Raw genomic sequence first — 21,038 nt, forward strand, 5'->3', positions numbered from 1 at the left:
GAGGAGTTACAAAAATTTATGGCATGAATCATACCAGATACATACTGGCATACTGGTACACACTGCTCAATACACCTACTGTACATAAATGTTTCTAAAATTATATATATATGTATATATACGCCTGTAGATTTTTTTAGTTACATGATTATCAATAGCCAAACATTGGGAAAGATGTCCTTTGGATCCACTAAAGCAAAAAAAAAAAAAAAAATCAATTGATGTTGATAGAAAAGGATATCAGAACAGTGGGGGGAAAGAGAGATAATTTCTAAACCCAGAATGAAATCTTCTTTGAAAGAAAACAAAACTTTCCCTTTCATGATTTCCCAACGAAATAACTAACGCTTCTACCGTGGGCACCAAAAAGTCAGAATTTACACATAAAACCACTGCTTGAGGCCTTGTGGCCACTTATCTCAGCCAACTAAATGTTGAGCATTTCCTGAAGAGCTACAGTTCCTTGCAAGCTCCCTTCCTGCGAGGCTGATGCTCATCCCAGTGACAGCCTTTCCCTTCTCCCTGCCTTGGCTTCCTTCTCTGTTGGAGGCAGGCTGGTGGGTTACCACCAGCACATGGGGAGCCCGGCACTGCCCTCCTGCCCAGCGCCTGCCCCCTTTCTCACAGAGGCTCCTCCTAAATCCTGCCCATGCGACGCACCTCTCGGTGCCTGTCTCAGCACTGGGGGAAGAAGGACAAGGAGTGGTTTCCGTGGCGTGCTTCTCCTCTCAGCTGTGTTTTGCAGCATGCCTGGGTCACAGCAGACAACCTGCTTGCCCTCCCCATGGGACCAGTGTTGGAAAGAGGTTTGAGTGCACCCATGGAAGACAAATCTGATGGGAAGAGCACCAGTTTTGAGGCACTGGCCCATGAGAGGATCAAGAGGGAAAGCCGTGGTTGCTGATGAAGGAGTTCAAAGCAAACCAAGGGTGTCTGAACACAGGAGCCACAAAAACATGACAGCCTTGCACGCTTGTTTGATTTCCTCACTTTTTCTTACTAGGTGATTAAGTCTTTTCCTGATGCAGCTGGGTTTTATAGTTATTAAGTGTTTCTGTGATTTAACTGCTCTTTTAATAACTTAGGTTTTTAGTGTGCATGCAATGATTCTCACACAGTTTTCTTCACATGAGAAACCATGAGATATAATGGCCTCTTTCTTAGTATGCGTTAAGGCAGCTTTGCATTGCACATTCCTTGCCAGATGGACAATAAGTGTTTCCTGGTCATGTGAATATATTTTATTGCTATTTTTACAATGCATAAATATGCAACTGGTAGACCATAATGACTCTGCAGTAATGGGTAATATGTTTGTAGATGTAGCTAAACTCTTGCTGACAAGTGCTATGCCTGCAGTAGTCACTGATTTACCAGGTGGAACTAAGGGCAGCAGGAGCAAGTTTCAGATCACCTGCTTGTACCTGCTGCCACAGGTTGCACGGTTCATGTTGTATCACTGCACAGCATCTCCAGTAATACTGGACCATCATCTCCCCTGGCACAAGAAAATCAGTTCCTACTGAAGGAGTTTTAGTTTTATAATTTCAAGAACTCCAGTCTTTCATCAAGCATTCCTATGCAGAATATCAGTACTGGCAATTTCACTGTGAAAGTATGAGCTTTTGTATGTCACTGCAACGTTTCCACTTCTGCAGAAATAAGCTGCTGTGGTAGTAGACAAGTACTGAAGCCTCCACTGAATTCAAGGGGTGTTTTGAGGCCCGTAGTATATACTCCTGCCATGCCTGAGCATGTGAAACTTCTGCTGATGTTGCTTAAACTAATACACATCTCACGGCTGCAGAATTGGCCAGCTGCACTATTGAGCAGTGCAGAAAAGAGATGGGTTATGGCTGGCCAAGGAGGACTTCACTGCTACAATAATGATCTTCACGCCTTTGACTTCCAGTTTCTTCAGCATCGTCCTCCTCTGTTTTCCTGCCTATCTGGTCTGGTGGTAGGTCTTCAAAAAGAAAGATCTGAATAGGAAAAGCAAAGGTGTTGGATGGGAACAGCAGTGATCTCACTGGAGTCTGAATGAACAAAGGCTGTGTGCGATAGTTCCACACACGATGCTCAAATCCTTATGTACGAATAAAGCCACACATTTTGAAAGCTATTCATGTAACAAAAAGGAGTATGTCCCACTGGGGGACCCTGAGAATTGGGCCATTTCTTTCCTGGTACAAAGTTTGTCTTGTGCAGGATCTGTGCCATGTAAGGGGATCCAGTTCTGCTGGTTTTCAGCGTTAACGCTCCCCACAAGTAAAGGGTTGTGACCATTTAACTACAGTGGGATTGCTTGTAACTTCTAACTGTAACTTGTGAAGTATGATTGTATCCCCTGTAAGGTGTACTTCACCTGGTGAAAATTTTTTGTATGTTTTGGAATGGGCCTTCCATACTGTCATTCTGGTTGTCAGACACTTTTAATCATCTCTTATCAAGACTGATAAATTGCACATTAAATACAGAACTCCCCATTTAGGTCTAAGCAGGTTTTGGAGAGGCCCTATTTTCTTCAGGGATCTGTGAAAAGAAGGGAGAAGGGAGACAAAAAAAATTATTTATTGAAAAGTTCAGTGCCAGCATCAATTATTTCTATATCCATGTTCACCAAATAAGTAGTTTTATCTAGAAAGGAAATCAAACTCATGAAACTGCTAACAGAGGAAGCTGCCAGCCCTTTACCCATTATCCCAGGAAAGAAAAGGTGAAAAAAAAGAGTCGTTCCCATTCCTTGTTTCAAGTAATACTTGAGTACTTAATAAAAAGTGGAAGGACTTCCACTGGAAGAGGTCGGGGTAGCTCATAGTGCTTTGAAATTAAACTATTCTCTAGGCAGGGATGAGATTCAAATCCTAGCATTTGGCACACCTGGACTGTGAACCTGTGTTTAGGACACTTACTGAGGAGGTGAAAAACCCCACTTCTAGAAAGGATGGATTACTGATACAAACTGGAGCAGGATCCCACAAGAGAGGTTGAGTATGTCCCCTGGTCCCACTGGAGCCCGTTAGGCAGACAGAGCACTCTGGAGGCAAGACTCTGACCTCCTCAGGGAGAAAAGAGGATGCTAACTGGGACCTCCACCCCATGTGTGAGCATCCTTGTCCCTGCTACCAGGACCCGTGTTTGAGGAACCAACTCTTCATATCTTTACCTTATTTTCAGGTGCTCCCATATTGTCTGTTTCTGCCTGTATTTTCATTAAACACACTGTGTGAATCACAACGCAATGGTGGTGTGGCCGCTTTTATTTTCATTTCAGCAAGAAGAATGAAAGACTATGTATTCTGAAGTGATCCGCGAATGTTTCTCCTGGCTTCTTCAGTTCAACTGTCAAATTAAAAAAAAAAGCAAAACATGCAGACAGTGCTGTTTCTAATACTACTGTCACTCAATCACTCAATGCTTTGTCTCCACCTGCAAATATTTATCTTTGTTACCCTAATGATTAAAAATCATAGTAAAGATTGATTTTAAAAAAGAAGCATCAGTTTATATTAGAGGGCATCTTTTACTTCTGAAAACCAAAATTTTATGGCCTAAATCATATTTATGGCCTAAATCATATGGCTAAGTGTGCCTAATGCTAGATATATTTTTCCTCCTCAGCCTTTAAGTTTTGAGAGCAAGAAAAGCTACACCTTGAAAGTAGAGGGTGCCAACCCCCACCTGGAAATGCGGTTCCTGAACCTGGGTCCCTTCCGCGACACCACCACAGTCCACATCAGTGTGGAGGATGTGGACGAACCTCCTGTGTTTGACCCCAGCTTCTACTTTGTGGAAGTGCCCGAGGACGTGGAGATTGGAACCACCATCCAGATCATTTCTGCCAAGGACCCGGATGTGACCAACAACTCGATCAGGTCTGTCCTCTCTTTGCATGTTCTCCCTGGTACTTTTGGTTGGTGGGGCAGTGATGGGGCTGAAAAAGAAGGAACTCCCTTTCTTTTTAGCCTGTGGTAGTCATCAGTGGGTTTAGTCAACCCGCAGGGCTCTGCTATGACTGCCAAAGCAATGCAGGAGGTCACCCTTGCCTTTTCTGTGGTATGGAGAACGTCTGCATCTAGCATTGCAATGAACTGGTCAGGCATGTCCTGGTAGCGTACATTGAAAACAATCCCCAGGCACAAAACCTGACAGCGTTGCTGAGACTCTGCTGCCATACCAAGGGGAAGCTAACCAACTCGCTTCTCCCCTCTCCCCCTTCTGTTTCAAAGCCTGCCTTTGTCAACATCTCAAATACACAGCTACTTTTGGAGTAGATTGAATGCATACTAATAAATATTCATGAATCACTAAATTATATAGTGTCTGGGCAAAGCTGCAGAACTAGATATTCCCATAAGGAGTTAAGAAAGGTAAAGTCGTATTTACAGCATATGAGAGTCAGCTCAGCAAGGAGCCAACAGAGCAGATTTGTGTGATCACAGCTCATAGGGGCTCCAAGTCAGCCCAGTTTATCAGAGAAGACTGTTTTTCTTCGAGGCCAGCCCACATACTAATTTTCACAACCTGCCTAAGCTCTGGGTGACTGGAAGTTAATAATCCGAGCGGGCTGGCTGCTTCTCTCACCTGAGAAACACTTTCAGTGTTGAGCTGCTGTTTGCCTAACCTTGCCTCGGTCCGGCTTTTGAATTGTCTGTGTTCGAGAACGGTCCTGGGAAATACAGGAGGGAGTCGAAACATCAAGTATTTGGAGTTATTGAAGACAGTGAAATCCATTTGAGCAACTCTGCGGGCCTCAGCTATGACATCTGAGCAGACACAAAGCCTGTTCTTCTTAATGATATTGCTTTCTGTGTTGCTACTCTCATTATTTTTTTAATCTCTGCTACCTTAATATACCTATCTTTTCTAGCTACGTTATAAAGTTATCATACCTCTCATGACATTGTCTCAAATTCCTCAATAAAACTAAGTATTATACTGTCTGCATCACAATTTCATTACCTTAAACTTTTTTCCACCCACATCCTATTTTGCTGATTACTGTCTGGCATTATCCAAACGCTGCAGTGCAAACAGCTTTGTGCTAATCTGCTTAAAATAGTGTAAGAATAATTCTGTGGACTATCAGAGGGTAGAAGTGTTCATTGTTATTTTTAATGAGGTTTTTCTTAGTTTTCTTCAGAGCTTTCCAGTGATTACTCTTGATGAAACAGCACTCTATAAAGCTCAAAATGCATCACCAAAGATATATTTTTTAAAATAAAATTTAAAAGTTGCAAATATGCACAGACTCCTTTGTAACTCTGTTCCTTCATACTTTCTTCCTCTTTTTCTTTCCCTCTCCCACTTTCTTTCCTCCCTCTTTGCCTCCTTTCTCTCCCACACCTAATACGTACCAATGTAAATGATTGGAGTAGAGGAAACAGGAAAAAAAATAATAAATACCATTCGTAATGCTATCTAAGATGTTAAGAATTGGTTCTCCTTGCCTCTCTTGTGGTCTCCTCCATCCATGTCAACTCTGTGCATTATCAGTCAGGCAATGCTTTAGGCTCGCTCTGCATTCACTTTGCACAGGGCAAGGCAAAATGAGAAAACCGAAATCCCGGACACATATTTTGTTACCCAAGCTGAAATCCATCTGAAATTAAACCTGTGATCTGGCCCCTCCTTTTGCCATTTTTTGAAGTGTGGAAAAGCCAAGGACACATTTCAGAAGAGCTCACTAAACATGGGGAACCTCTCAAATCCTCATCGTACCAGCATCCAATATCTGGCCTCCCACACTGTGAAATTCTGATGGTTGGAAATATGCCATTATTGTTGTTATGTAATTCAGGAAGATTACCTAAAGACTACAGTGGAAACGAGTATGAAGGAACAGATATTATTAACAGGAGAACTTACATGGAGAACCTAGACAAAGACTCCACCTGTGCCTCTTGACACCGGTGATTAATACTGCACCACTAACCACAAGGCCATATTCAATTTCAGATACTCATTGGCCTTAAACTGTCAGAGAGAAATTCTTTTTATAGCCCTCATACAAGAATAATTATTATAGCAAAATATAGCTACACTCTTACTTATTTCCTAAATAAGTCAAATGCATCAGAAATCTCTTTATTTAAGAAGAAGCAGGAAGGACTAGGAAGGAAAGGGAAGCGAATCTGCCATCCCACCCTCTTTGATTTTTCGGAAAAAAAAAAAAAAAGTGTAAAAGAATTTCCCAACAACATAGCTCAATAGTATTTTATATCGCAGTTTAACAAGTCCCTATATAAAGATCAGGCTGGCATGGTTGTTCCAGTGAATGCATTTGTGCTGAAAGGCGAAAACTCAGAAGAACGAGTCCTGTTCAGCATCCGTTACGACTAACGCGTTCAATTTCCATCAACTTTGAAGAAGGAACCAACAAAAATGAGAATAAGTCTGGGCTCTGTTCTAGGCTGTGGCGTCTACATAGGTGCATGCGTGGCTTTTGCCAAAGGATCTCTTGCCACGCTAACACAGCTAGCTAGGAAGGCGACTCGTACAAACTGCTGATAAGAGCAAGGTGATGTATATGGAGGGTATTGAGTATTTTACACACCCTGAGAAATGGTCCCTCTGACCGAGTACAGCAGCGACAGCTGTCAGTCAGCTGCCTCCCTGCCCAAGCTTTCTGGCCCGCAGGTACCACCACACTCCCCTGCTCACGGGTGCGAGAAGCTTGTTCCCAGCATTAAACTGACATATTGGCCAGGCAGGTTCAGTAATTATGATGAATCAACCTCACAGAGGGAGCTGGTTTTCCGTCCAAATGATATGAGAAAGCCAGTCATCATCCCCCTTGGGTTGACATGGCTTGATCAGGACACCAGGCATCCTGGTGGTCCAGGATGCAGGTGGAGATTATTCCCCTCAAGGAGGAGAGAATATATAAAAGCACGAGGAAGGGAGTAGTTCCTCCTCATCAGCCTAGGTGCCCAGAGAACAAGCTGATGTAAAGATATTTTCATCCTGCCTGAATTGTGCCCAAGGAAAGGGCGTAATTATTTTGCTCAGAAAAAGAAATCGCACTCTTCACTGACAGATTTTCCCTGTAAAGCAGATGTTCCTCTGCTGAGCTGTGCCTTGCTTTGAGGCTTCTTCCTCTAAATCTTCCTGTCTTCCAGCTCCACTGAAGTACCACTCACTGTTAAATGCCGTTAGCCACATGAATTCCTACTTTTTGGAGCATCTCGCTCTGTACCCATACAAGTCAGTGGAGCACACAACTAGGTTGTGGAAGAACGTGCATCTGCTGTGTATGACACTATTCCTGCTGGGGTACTTCGTTGTCTATAACACACAGTTTTCACAAGGCTTGCATAATTTTTTTTAATATGTACTCTTGCAGATACTCGATTGACAGGAGCAGTGATCCGGGGCGGTTCTTTTATGTCGACATTACATCAGGAGCACTGATGACTGCAAGACCTCTTGACCGGGAGGACGTTTCTTGGCACAACATCACTGTGCTGGCCGTGGAGCTGAGTAAGGAGAATGCAGACTGTACATAGATTAAAGAGATACAATAGACAAAGCAGGCTGAGGGGCCTGAATTCAGCAATTCACATGTTCTTATGCACTGAGTGGGAAGCCGTGTTAACTGAATCACTCTTCTGCTATCAGCAAGCGAATACTGCATTTTTTTTTATTTTTTATGCTCTTTTTCACAGGGTGGTGGTGGAGTAGAGGCTGTCGATTAAATGCAGAGTGCTGCTTTTTCAGTTCATTAGTATTTCAGGGTTTTATTTAAAACTGTTCCTGATGTGTTTCTGCAAGAGCTCTATCTCTCCAGAAGGGCTAGGCAGCTGAAGCAGACCCTGCCAGTCCTATCTGGGAAGGCTGAGTGGTGCAGGGATTGGTGGGCAGCAATGATCCTGCACTGCTAGGTCACTGGTTGAAATCCGGTCTGGTTCACCAGCGAGTAAATGTCATCCCCATCTGCTTGCTGCATAAATAATTTGGGCCAGAGTGCTTTGGGTACTTCAAGAATGCTGAACTCATTATGCTTTTGGGTTTTACAATGAGCTAAAATTCAGCTTCATCCATGCCAGGTATTTACCAAGGCTATGAGAACAAGGAGATGCTGATCATTTCATAGTGCCAGTATGAAAAATTTAGCTGAATTTGAAATACTAACGGATATGAGCTTCATAAAGGAGCTCAGGATATATAAGCAAATAAAATAAAAGGTTCACCCAGTCTTCACCTGAAACCTCTCTGGTCCACACAGCTTTTCCTCAGGATCTCAGTTCATCTGCTGAGGGGCAGCGGCTTTTCAGAAGTTTGCTCCCAGTAGCTAGGACATTCTTCAAGTCATAGAATCATAGGATTGCCTAGGTTGGAAGGGACCTTTCAGATCATCGAGTCCAACCATTAACCTAACTGACAAAAACCATCACTAAACCGTATCTCTAAGCACTATGCCTGAGAGAGCTTTCTGCACATTCAGGCTGTACCAGAGATACGGGGCAGTTTGAGAGGAAAAAAGTTTTGAGACGCTTACCCAAAACTGAATCAGCCAACTTGAAGTTAGCAGAGGGAATATTTCACAAGAGTCGGGGTGACTCTGCCCCATATTTGCAGGCTGTTCCAGCAAACGATGCTTTTCTGTCCCCTTTTTAGTAGTGGGAGGTGTTGGTGACATGATAGGATCTCACTCCCGTCTATTTTGATACTAGTTTTATTTTCAGCCACCAGTGGCCATTGCAACCCCATGTAAATCCGCATACACACATGAGTCTAGAAGCTGCCCCTGGAGCAGCACTGTAGGGTGAGAGCAATATGAAGGCATGTCTTCCTTTGACTCAGCCTCCGTCAATCCTGTCAGTTTTGCTCTGTACATGTGCAGCACAATATTTTAATTTAGCCAAGAGTTTCAAAAATGTTGCAGTTGGGCACTCCTGAATAAAGCTCCCAGTTTTAAAAGTTAGTTCAATATTACTAAGAGTGTAAATGCAGACATTCATCTTCCACAGTGACAGGTGTGTTAGCAAGATATATATGGATATGTGGGAAGCCGAAGGATTAAATTATAAATTAGGTAGAAACAATATAGTTTAAGAGTATTATCTCAATGATACAATGTGACACGTTATGGATACAGTACATTGAACATTTAAGAAAATTCCAGAGTGTAGGAAAATTCTCTATTGTTTATATAAACCATTTCTTGCTATAAAGGGAGATATATTTGGAGATAAATGCACACAGTGGTATGGCTAAAAAGAAGATGAAAATACTAATTTTTAAGATTTTTCCGGATTTTTGCACCTTTTCTGACCTCTTAATAATGCATTATTATTTTTTTCTTTCTGCTTAGATTTTCATTTTATCATTAAATAAGGGAAAGATATTTCGGGGCAGAAAAACACAATAAGAAAAAAAAATTATTCTGTGGTCACTTAGTTTGGAAATTGTGAAGATATGTGAAATGATGTCTGGATTTACTGGCAAAGAAAGCTAATGAACCAGTGGGACAGAAACATCAGAAATGATGTCATGCAGAATGTAAAATTTTCATTGCAATTTTAAGCTTCAGTGGAAGCTTTTCTGTACAATTTCATGTGTTATTACATTTTAAAACCCCCTGTACAAAGTATCAAAGACTTGACACTATTTTTGAGTTCAAGGAACGTAAATTGTCAGCCAAAACATATCTGACCTGCAGAATTACCACTTTCAACAAGCTCTAAATGACAAGCCTATCCTTAAAGCATCCCCTCCTAATTCATGCCACCAGTACCGAGGCTCAACAAACAGTATTGCCCAGTCAAAGGGCAATAAAAAAAATACAGGACAATGTCTAAGACCTTTGTTATAGAAGACGTCCCATTGGACTGAACCAGGTTGAAATATTTCATGGAATTTGTTTGAAAAAGATGTGATTAGATGGGAAGCCAGGATAGACAGAGAGCAGCATTTGCAACTTCGCTCCGAGTCACACAACCCGCAAGCGACCGCAGTTCCCAATGCGAAAATGTGGTTTAAAAGCCAGTCAGTAGCAAGAAAGCTGCTTTACCTCTTGAGCAGAGTGAGGAGCAGCCCTCTCCCCTTCCTGTATCCTGCCGTTCTTTACGTTCTGCCTCCTCCTTCCAGACAACCCCTCGCAGGTGGGCAGCGTCTCCGTGACAGTGAAAGTCCTGGATGTGAACGACAATGCACCGGAGTTTGCAAGGTTTTATGAAGCTTTTGTCTGTGAAAACGCCAAAGCCGGACAGGTGAGAAATGCTGGTAACGCCAGGGGGTGGGGGCGGGGATGCTGTCCTACATGGAGACAGTGTGCCAGAAAGGGTGGGTGTTGGAAAAAGGGCTCTGCCACATGTTTCACCTGAACTCTCATCAGCAGCTGTCTGTCCTGCTTTCCAAAGGCAAGCACATGGCACCGGGATTAACATCGTTCATAGCATCGTTTTTTTGCTCCCACGGTAGCTTCCAGACTCACCGCGCAGTATACTTTCACAGGCTGAAATAAAGCCTCCCCTTGGGCAGCTGCCAGGAGGGGAACACCTGGTGTGTCCTGTAGCAGCAACAAAGAGAGTAGAAGCGTTATGAGAAGTGCCATGGAGTCGGCCTGGCCCGCGTTTGGCAGACAAGGCTTACTTTTAAAAGACCCTATTTATAAAAGCCTTAAGCACCCCTGGACTTATGGGAGCTGGACATAACATGCTACAGTAGCTTCAAAGGGGTGACAAACTGTATCTGTTCTGCTGTGAACTGGAGATGACAGAGAGTTGTAGATAACACACGACTTCCAGCTCCCAACACTGTAAACCAGCACCTCGAAGCAAGCAGTGATGCCTCTTTGCTCCTCTCCTTTCCAAAACCCCATCAAAGCCCTTGAACAAGGTCTTCCTGTGCCACAGACGGACATGAGCTCTCCCTGGCTGGAGCAGGTGCAAGCCCTACTACTGGTCACTTGTGCGGAGGTGACCTTGTGCCTCATCACCCAGGGTCCACAGCAGGCACTTGTGTCTCCTAATGCAAAGCTGTCTAGCATAGTTCAAACACACAGGCACACCACTCGTGACTTGTGAAGGAAAAATTATGCTAGCAGTGTCACCGCGTGTTCACTGAAGCTTCTCCCACCTTGCTGTAAAGCAGAATGAAATAGCCATTCGCTGCTGGGACAACGGTCCTCACAACTATCATGTACAGCATAACTTCATCCCACTAATTTATGGAGGTCCTTAATAACACAGGGAATAGAAGTCATTGCCTAGTCTTTTTCCTGGTTTTGAAGGGTGAGTGGCCTAAATAATAAGCTTTCCAGGAAATGCATGCTAATTTGGTCTGCTTCTTTCAGCGGAGAAAGACAAATTCTGTTGCCACATTTTGAAAAGATCTGAGATCAGTTTTAACGTGTTGAATAAGGCTTTATGGGTCTGTCATTTGCCTTTGAACCCCAAAATAATTTTTAAATGCAAAAACCCAGGTGAAGATTTATTCCTTGTCTAAAAAGATGTCAGGGTGTTTATTCAGACAGACCTATAGCTCACTGTGCTTCCAGCTGTTAGATCTACTTTAATAAGCCTCCATAGGTGAGGTGACAAATCTCTTTCTGGATTTAGCATTGTCTTAGTTGCTTTCTGTGGTGTTATTTATTGCGTATGCAGACTATCTGCATGATTACATTTTCTTTCTTTCTTCTCCACTGACATCTTGGGAAGAATTTAATTGATTTAAAACTAAAAGAGTGATAAAATAATCAACCTGAAGTCCTTTTCTACCTGCAAAATTAAGAAGAAAATAAGTACGGGCTTTTTTACAAGCTCTCTAATGCACAATGCATCTTCTGAATACCCTGGGTCCTCAAAAGAAAAAGAAATGTGCAACAGAAGATAGGGATGCATGAGAGAAAAGCGTCTGTTATTCAAACCAAACCGACTATCTCCTCCCTTGTTTAAAAGTGATTTGCATGATCATAGCACAATGAATGAAGCCTGTAAGGTTTTGAGTCTCTTCTTGATTCACCTCTTGTACCTTAGCCAGACACTTTTATTCAAATGCTCCAGTTGCTTATATTTATATACATAAATATATATATGTTATTGGTTTGATTATTTATTTATATTCTATGTATTTCGCTTCTCACCTGTTTCTGCTTTGTTCTTGCATTCTGTAGCTGGTCCAGACAGTGAGCGCCATCGACAGGGATGACCCACAGGAGGGACAGCACTTCTACTACAGCCTGGCTCCGGAGGCAGCCAACAACCCCAACTTTACTCTAAGGGACAATCAAGGTAATCAGAGTGGACACAGACAGTTAGCTACTCTAATTTCTAATGCCTGAGTTGGACTTGAGAGGCTGCGACTTACAGTGTGTGATAAGACTGCCATTTCAAATAATACCAAGTGACACCTGCTCCTTAAAGGCAGTGATAAAATGACATATTACTTAATACACTTGAAGGTTATATGATATTTTCTTCCCTATAAATATTCTCTAGCAATAGGCCCCTTTTTCGTCTTCGAGGAAATGTGCCAGTATTTTGTGCAAATTCAGGTCTCGTGGTCGGGCTGCAGGCATCTCGGATTACCAGAGTGGAAATTGCATTCGTTCAAAAGGAGATGCTTAAAGGTAGGATAGCAACGGGAACTAGGAGACAAATCTGAAGGGAATTACATTGCTCTTTTATTGTACTCTTCATGTTTTCTCCCAGGCACAGAAAGGGAGGGTTCTTGTACTGTTCCAATCTTTTCCCCCAAGCGCTTTTTTTCTTCCTCTTTGCACATCCTTGTTTCCCTGGGAAAGGGAGGGAGGGAGGAGGTGCAGAGCCTTAGGGGGTAACTTGGCGTACAGCTAAAAGTCTGTGTAAGATGTGCTAAGTAGAAACTGAAACACCAGTGGGAAGACTCATGGCAAAGTGCTGGCATTTCAGTATCCTACCCAGTGGAATTTGCTTCCTTCGGGGAAGCTTTGGTGGTTTTGGAGCCCACAGAAAAGCCCCTCTGTGGCAGGCCTTCACATCACACCTGCTGATAGAGGATCTCCGTGGGCAGACAACAGCCAAGGTCAGGTCCACACCAGCCTCCAGCGGGAAAGAGGGATGACCTTCGGTGACCTGATGCAGAGCTTCGAAAGTTACTATGAAGGAGCTGGATTTCAGAAGGAGTTTAGTGTGTAAAGTACCACAAATCAGGAAACAATTCCAGAATAAATGGGGAGAATACCTGCAGCATCCGTGGCCAGTCTCCAAGCGGAGTGCCTACCCCTGCTCCCACATGTGCCCACTTGTCACGCTTATTGCCATAAACCCCCATCTGTGTCTCTGCGGGCACATACATGAAAGAACAACACAGAGGTGAATAAAGAAGCTCTTGCCTTCACTAACCAAACATGCCTTAAAAGGTGCTACTTGCAGAGCCTGGAGTCCTCCTCCACAGTAGGCTATTGATTTTTCATCCCCAAAGCATTTTTTTCTGGAGTGTCTCTGATGCCTCTCCACACAATTTCTTGCATTTTTATACCCCTCTCTCTCTCATTGTCTCCCTCTGTTTTTATTTTTTTAATATATAATGCCAAAATAAAGAGAACAAATAAAACACAACTATCGCTAAAACATTTGGCAAACTAGGCTCATTTCATCCTCAAGGCATTGTTCTAAAAAAAGAAACTCACAAAATTCCCAGCATCAGATGCACTTTTTCCGTTTAAGGCCATACTTGCGATAATTTATAGTGACAGCAGTGACTGAATGGCTGTGCCTCCCACTCTCTGTAAAATACCAGTTTTCCAGAGATATATATCACAAGAAGCTTAGGGTACTATTGGTGACAAATTTGAAATAAAAATGTTAAGTATCAAACCACTGACTATTTGAAATACACACATTAAGGGTTAATTTACTGCCTCAGCAATTTGGTGTGCGGTAGTCATTACAGCAACAATAATTTTTATATATATATATATTTTCATCTAGGGACCACTAAGGACTATATAAATTATGCGACTTCGTCACCGAGAGGGTAACAAATACTGTATGTCACAGGGTGGTAAGACAAGAAACAGAACTCACCTTGCCAGTCACAGCCTGTGCACGTAAACATGAGACAGCAACGCTTCCCAGGCTGTGGGAAGGGTCTATTAAGATTAGCAATTTGTGCTGATTACTTGGTTGTCCAGTAAAGCAGTAAGAGAAACTGCAAGATGTGCAGCCTTCCTGGCAACAATTAAAACCTTGTATAAACCTCAGTATAAATTACTGAGCAACAGATAGATCACAGTTTGCATTCTGATGAGCTGTTTTACATATTTCTTTGGCCCTTGTCATTTTAGTCTCTGAGAACTTCTTCAGTCTATTCATTCCCCACATATCTCTGGCAGACAGAGAAATCCTATTGTTCTCCACTTTATAGACGGGGATCCGGGGCAAGGAGAAACTAAGCTACTTACATGCCTGGTTCCCTTTGAGTTCAGTAAAATCAGTGGGAGATAGACATGAAAGTATCTGCAAAGATCTGGGCCTAAAGGACTTACCAAGGCCATACAGGATATATGTGATGAAGCAGGGAATTGGGCTGGGGTCTCCCATCTCATTGGCTACTGAAGTAGGGCATTGGCAAGCCATCTTCCCCCGTTTCTAAATCCAGGTGAGATTATGCTGGGAAAAAGTTGGCAAAAGAGGCTCACTCTAAAAACGGGATGACCAACGAAATAAGCTTACTGCATTTCCAGATTAAACTCTGAGCTGATCTTCTGTTGACCCTGAACTGCTGCCCGCCGTCTTTGTCCTAGGAAAATTTTTAGCTATTTCTTCCTTCCCTAGAACTGTGGTCTATCTACCTCACCCTTTGGCAGAGCGCAAAAGCAGCGAGCTGAAAATCCCCAAGAAAAAATGTGACCCCTTCCTCAAGCCAGGGGTGTCTGTAATGCCTGCTTCCTTGTGCTCTTTTTCCCACTCCTGGTGAAATATTTCTTTATATTTTTCCTAACTTTTTATAATTATTACAATTAGTTTCTAAAAACTAATGGAAGTTCGGGGCTTAATCACCCCCAGTTCTTGTATAGACGCAGAAAGAAGCCAAGCCTTTCTTGTGAGAAAAGCAAGGGTTAGCGCTGATCTCAGGGCTTGGACCTACACAGTGGTTAATTCCCCTGACCCCTCCATGGACGCACATCACTTCCAGTGGGGCAGAAAACTGCAGGAAGGAGATGCTCACAACCACCAGCTTGCATGCCCACAGGAATTACAGCTTTCACCTCGTACTGATCACACAGGCTTGGGCTCCACCACGGTGAGAGCTTCAGTATCTCTGCTCAGCGGTATAGCTAAATGCTGCCATCCAGCCTTCTGCGAGCCGAAGACACCGTGTTGGAAGCTATGATACAAAAGTATTGTCCGTTCTTATCATGCTTTCTTTTTTTTTTTTAGTATAATAGGGCTTTCATGTCCTCGCAAGCCCTCTTCCCTTGATGGCTGGGGCTTAGCAGATATCAAATTTGGAAGAAAATTGTGTATTCTGGTTTCTGCCATGCTGCATCACATTTCAGCACGTCCTGTGCACTGCAGTAGCACGTCAAATCACATTGGCTTTTGATGAGTCACACAACAAGCTTTGGCACCGACGTATTGCAGTTGCAGAGTAACAGGTAGAACAATCCTTTAGGGATGATTTGGACGCTTGCCTAGTACAAAGCAAAAACAAAACAAAAGGCCGGACATGTAATGCCAAGAGTCACCAAGAGAATTTTATCACCAAGAACATTTAAGACCTGAGTGATACGGTCAGCACATCACAGTAAAACTATATATATATATACACGTATATATCTTTCAATATTTTATTATATGAAACTTGCTTTTGGCCTGAAAAAAGAATTATGGTTAAAAACACTTGAGATCTCTCACTAGCAGATTTTGCACAGCTTCAGACAGGCTCACTGCCTGTGACTTCTTTTACAGGCAAAATATGACCAGCTCAGAATAATGAAGTCTTTTTCCCTCACAAAGAGCAATTTTACATAAAATGAAGGTTTGCTGTCACCTGAATAGAATTGGTGACTTCTATTGCAAGTGAGTTTAAAGAGAGCGAGTCTTTCACCCAGGAAACAGAGAAATGCAACCAAATTACTACACTGCTAAGATGACTCAGACATTTCCATTGACACCGCATAAATGCAGGCACTTTACCATTTTCTGCCCTTTGGGCTGCTTTTCCTCTTGCTAAAGCAGGCCCAGTGATTAAATGATGTGGTATTAATAGCTTGGGAGCACATACTAGAGGGCACATAAACAGCCTGAGGGAGAGAAAGCGCTTGTGTGTGCCCCAGGAGAGAGGAGGGGGAGGTTTGCAGGAGGCGAGGGCTGCCAGCTGCAGCACACCTCTTGCCCAGGAGCCGTGGGAGCCACGGGGCGCTGCTCTCTCCTGGGTTTTGGGACGCATTCCTGAAAATTATCTATGTCTGTCCACACCCGCTGTGTGGGTCATCTGGACATCTGGACATCTCAGAGCTGCATGGCATATCAAAGGGTGGTGAAATCAGTAAACACTGACACATGATCAGTTTTAAGCAACTTGGGATTTCATCTGGCACCTGGTGCTTTTTTCCTCAAAGCTCCAGCCCTTGGGATCATGTGATTTAACGAGACACTACAGTTTCACTATATATTCACATACAGACATGCACACACACTTCAGAATTTTATGCTTTCAGAGTAAAATCTCGAAATGTCATTGACATGCAAGAAATAAAACACGCTGAGATTCCTTTTAAAAACATGTCACAAATTCAAACTAATCTCATGGATTGTGGAGCCCGACATCTCAATACTTATGTGCACCAGTACTGTCTGATGCCGTAAGATTTGCAGCAAGCATGGAACTTGGAGCATAATTTAAGTCTAGCAGGCAAGCCTAGCAAGTCTAGCTTGAGTTTGCATATATTACATCGCTTGCTGTATATAACATTCGTGATTTCACTCCTAAAAGCCATCAAATAATTTCTGATGTTCAGACTACAGCAGAAAATACAGCTGATTTACCTGCGTGCAACCTGAGTCTCTGCATTGAAGAAAATCACCCTAGATTTAAAGTTTAGCAGTGAATTGACAGAGAAATAAGAAGGAAACAGAACAACGCCTTGTTGATATTTTGGGTTTTTTCACAGTCTGCTGGTGTTCAGAAGGTTTCTTGCCATTTCCAGGCAGCAGCTCCATTGTGCCAATCCACCTGGGAACAGCTCATTGGCATCCTGCATTTCCAAGCACAGCAAATGTACACTCTTCACAACCTGGAGATGCAGATGGCCAGACTGCGACCTCTCTTGAATCAACGGGAAACAAAACTAACTAGTGAAAGAAACTGCATGAAGCTCAGGTCCCAAAAATCCCACAGCATCACTGCACAGGGTCAGGGCTTGTAGGTCTGCCAAAGAGGAAAAGTGCCTGTGTTCCCCATTTATCTTCGGTGGCCCAAGATTTGCAGGCATGTTTGTAACAAGGGCCAGTTTTCCTGCAGGTTCTTTAGACTCCCTGGAGGCCCATATCACATTGGAGACATTCAGTCTTGCGCTTTCCAAAAGTCTCTGAGGCCAAAAAGCTTGAAAATCAGCACCGACAAAATCATCAATGATCTCCAAAGATTTTGCCTTGGCATTCCTGAGATGCAAACTCAGAAGAACAAATTCCTGAATCCAATTTCTTTCTGATTAGGAAATTTGGTGCACAGTCTGAGGAATTTGAGGGAGAGGGTAGACAGGAATTCAAATGCCACTGGGAAATTCTGACATTTTAAAAAACATGCTGAATATGGAGGAAAAAGCCCCAAAGGTAGGAATTTCCCTTGAAATGACCAACAGCAACTGGCTGTTAGGTCACTCTCTTACTGCTTTGTTTCAGCAGCATCATTTTGATTCATTTTGATTCAAGTTCTTATAAAAAGCAGACAGCCACGCTAAACGAAGCAGAATAGTCACATCAAATTCTGACAAATGACATGAAGCATTCCAACTTTTTTCAATGGCAAAAGTGACAATGAAATTGCATGTATTTCACTGAAAAATGTTTAGTTGCAAATTTTCTAGGACAGCAAGCTGGTTTTTTTTTCCTTTGTCTCCTTGTTGCCTCAAGCAGATGGCCATACCATGTATCAAAAAACATAAAGAGAACCTTAACATGTCCACAAGGGTTATACACGAGCATCTCCAAAATGGTGGCAGCACTTAAGAGTGAGATCTAGAAAAGCTGCTGAGCATGAACAAACAGGGACTACAAGTTGCCTTTAACTGTTTGTTTCTGTCTTGCCTTCTGAAAGCTCTTTTAGCTAAATCTGAAGGCTGTGAGTTTGCTTGGGGCACTTTATGTCAGAAGGGGTAAAGGCAACTCGTAAGGTGTGTATGCCTTGCATGTTGGAGCTATGGCCTGAGAAGATACTGGAATAGGGGAGGCAGAGGCAAAATTTTGATTAATGACAAGCTGATGAAAAACAAAGGAAAAAAAGAGAGAAGGCAAACGGATGTGGGTCTAGGATTGATTTTTTTTAACCTTCCTTCTCTGATGAATATATTTTCTCTGCATATAAGCTCTTCTCTCCATTTATTTTCTACCCCTAGACAATACAGCGTGGATTTTGACAAGGCGCTCTGGCTTCAGACAACATGAGCAGAACACCTTTTACCTCCCCATCCTGATTAGCGACAACGGCCGCCCCGTGCTGAGCAGCACGGGCACGCTGACCGTGCACGTGTGCAGCTGCGATGATGACGGCATGGTGATGTCCTGCAACGCGGAGGCTTACGTCCTCCCTGTCAGCCTGAGCAGAGGAGCACTCATCGCGATCCTCGCCTGCATCTTTGTCCTGCTAGGTAAACTCTTGGCTTCTTCTTGGGAGTGGACAAACTCTTCAGTTCTGGCCAGGGGGTTGCTGATCCACTGAAGTTGAAGGACACAAAAACACACGCGCTTCTATGCATTGTATATATTATATGTAGACACACACATACTTAAAAGGGCTAAATCAAGGACCAATCAGCTGCATATGGCTTCGGACCCTGGGGTGTAGGAATGGGGGAAAAATATGTCCTACAAATATTTCTGCCAGGTCTCCCAAGTGCTGGGGTGTCTGGTAGGGCCCTGCTTTCCTGGAAGGGGTGTGCCAGGAGGAAGTACTGAGAGCTGTGGCTGGGGACAGGTTACATTCGCATCCTCAGCAGTTTCTGATCACATGCTCTCACAGGAACCAGGAGTGCTAAGTCCAGTTCTACCTCTTGTCTTTTGGCAGGAGATATCCCCATCTCCATCCTTTTTCCTTGAGACATTAGATTTAAATGGCGCCTGTGCTGCTGTTAAGGGGAGTGAGCATCTTGCATATGTTCTGTCTCTACAAATAAATTCCATCCTTTCCTTGACCAGGCCTTCTTTGTCCCCTATTAGTTCTTGGTATCAAAAGAACCTCAGTGCCCTCATTCACCCTCTCGAGTCATGAGATATTAGTTCCAAACACATATTTGCTGAAATTTCAGAGGAACCAGTTTGAGGAGCAGTGGAATAGAATACAAGAAAAATTCTTTAGAAGTGCCTCAATTCTGGCCCTGCAAAGGACCCTAGATACATCAGTCCTAAATTTCAGCATTCAAAATATTTGCTGAGTTCTACCCCTGGAAATACAGTCACCAAGTGATGGCACATTTTCAGTAGTAAAGGCCTCTGGTGCCTGTAGACCACTTCTCCCCATGGTAAGGAGCATCTGCATCCCCTTAGCACAGGGCAACTGAGAGTAGGTCTACCCAGCCCAAGGCAGATAAACACAAGAATGCTTTGGAGCAGATTAAAGGGCTAGCTCTGTGTGTTTCCATGTAGGCAGACATATCACCACGGTGCCTTGGCACCATCCATCTATGTCATGTGCAGCGCCCAGGCCAAGAGGTGTCCCCAAAACAGGCTGCAAAACCCAGCTACACAGTGAGAAAAAAATACCTCTATGGACCTGTGAGCTACTGCAGGTAAACTGTTACTGAGACCTGATCTGGCTAGCTTAAAAGTAGCAAAAGCATTGCAAGCACTGCTGTATGTACATGTCCTAAGTGTCACCAAGAGTTAAGAATTAAGGTGAGAAAAGGGACAGATTAGCAGAACCTCAAACTACTAATTTTGACTGGAGGGTAGGGGATTTCTACAGCCCTCCACCTGCAAACACCACAGCTCTTTAAATCCAGGGACTGGCTGGGCTCACCGAGGGTAAAATAGGACAGCAGAGAGTCTGAAGTTCTTGCAAGACCTACCCCCTTGCTGACAGCCCCATATCTCGGTTGCCTCCCGCAGTGCTGGTGCTCCTCATCCTCTCCATGCGGCGCCAGCGGAAGCAGCCGTACATCATGGATGAGGAGGAGAACATCCATGAGAACATCGTCAGGTACGATGACGAGGGTGGTGGGGAGGAGGACACGGAGGCCTTCGATATCGCCGCCATGTGGAACCCACGGGAGGCCCAGCTGGTGGTGAAAAACCGTCAGGACATGCTCCCTGAAATAGAGAGCCTCTCCCGATACGTGCCTCAGGCGTGCGTCATGGACAACAACGTCCACAACTACGTGCTCGCCAAGTTGTACGAAGCTGACATGGACCTGTGGGCACCTCCCTTCGACTCCCTCCAGACGTACATGTTTGAAGGGAACGGCTCGGTGGCGGAGTCACTCAGCTCCCTACAGTCAGTGACAACAGACTCAGACCAGAGCTACGACTACCTGACGGACTGGGGGCCGCGCTTCAAAAAGCTGGCCGAGATGTACGGTGCCACAGACAGCAGCGGGGTTCTGTGGTAACGGACGAGGAACGGCAGAGGGGTTTCCATGCGAAACAGTGTCCTGTTAGGTCCATTCTCATCAGATGCTTCCATGGACATGGGTGAGACCTCCTAAAAAATAGCAATACGGTGCTTGGATGAGAATGGGAAGAAGCGTGCGAATGAAGGTCTCTCTGGATCAGCTTTACTCAGTTAAATTAAGTCACGTTTTTGAAACAATGAGAAGCAGAAGGAAGAAAGTTTTTCCCTGGTTTTTACAGCAAAATTGGAAAGCTCCACTCCTGGAATATAATGACATTACT

General features: G+C 43.7%; 1 protein-coding gene across 1 annotated transcript in view; it reads left to right on the plus strand.

Annotated features, from left to right (window-relative positions):
- CDH20 (cadherin 20) overlaps nt 1-20,755 on the plus strand; it is a 36,478-nt gene extending 15,723 nt beyond the window's left edge. Inside the window, exons 6-11 of the mRNA XM_054190424.1 lie at nt 3,622-3,875; nt 7,346-7,482; nt 10,093-10,214; nt 12,119-12,236; nt 18,548-18,799; nt 20,256-20,755. Coding sequence (XP_054046399.1) covers nt 3,622-3,875; nt 7,346-7,482; nt 10,093-10,214; nt 12,119-12,236; nt 18,548-18,799; nt 20,256-20,755 — 1,383 coding nt within the window. The remainder of the gene's footprint in view (nt 1-3,621; nt 3,876-7,345; nt 7,483-10,092; nt 10,215-12,118; nt 12,237-18,547; nt 18,800-20,255) is intronic.
- Nucleotides 20,756-21,038: the final 283 nt, after the last annotated feature.

Source organism: Rissa tridactyla, chromosome 2, assembly GCF_028500815.1.
Source record: "Rissa tridactyla isolate bRisTri1 chromosome 2, bRisTri1.patW.cur.20221130, whole genome shotgun sequence".
NCBI classification, from domain to species: Eukaryota; Metazoa; Chordata; class Aves; order Charadriiformes; family Laridae; genus Rissa; species Rissa tridactyla.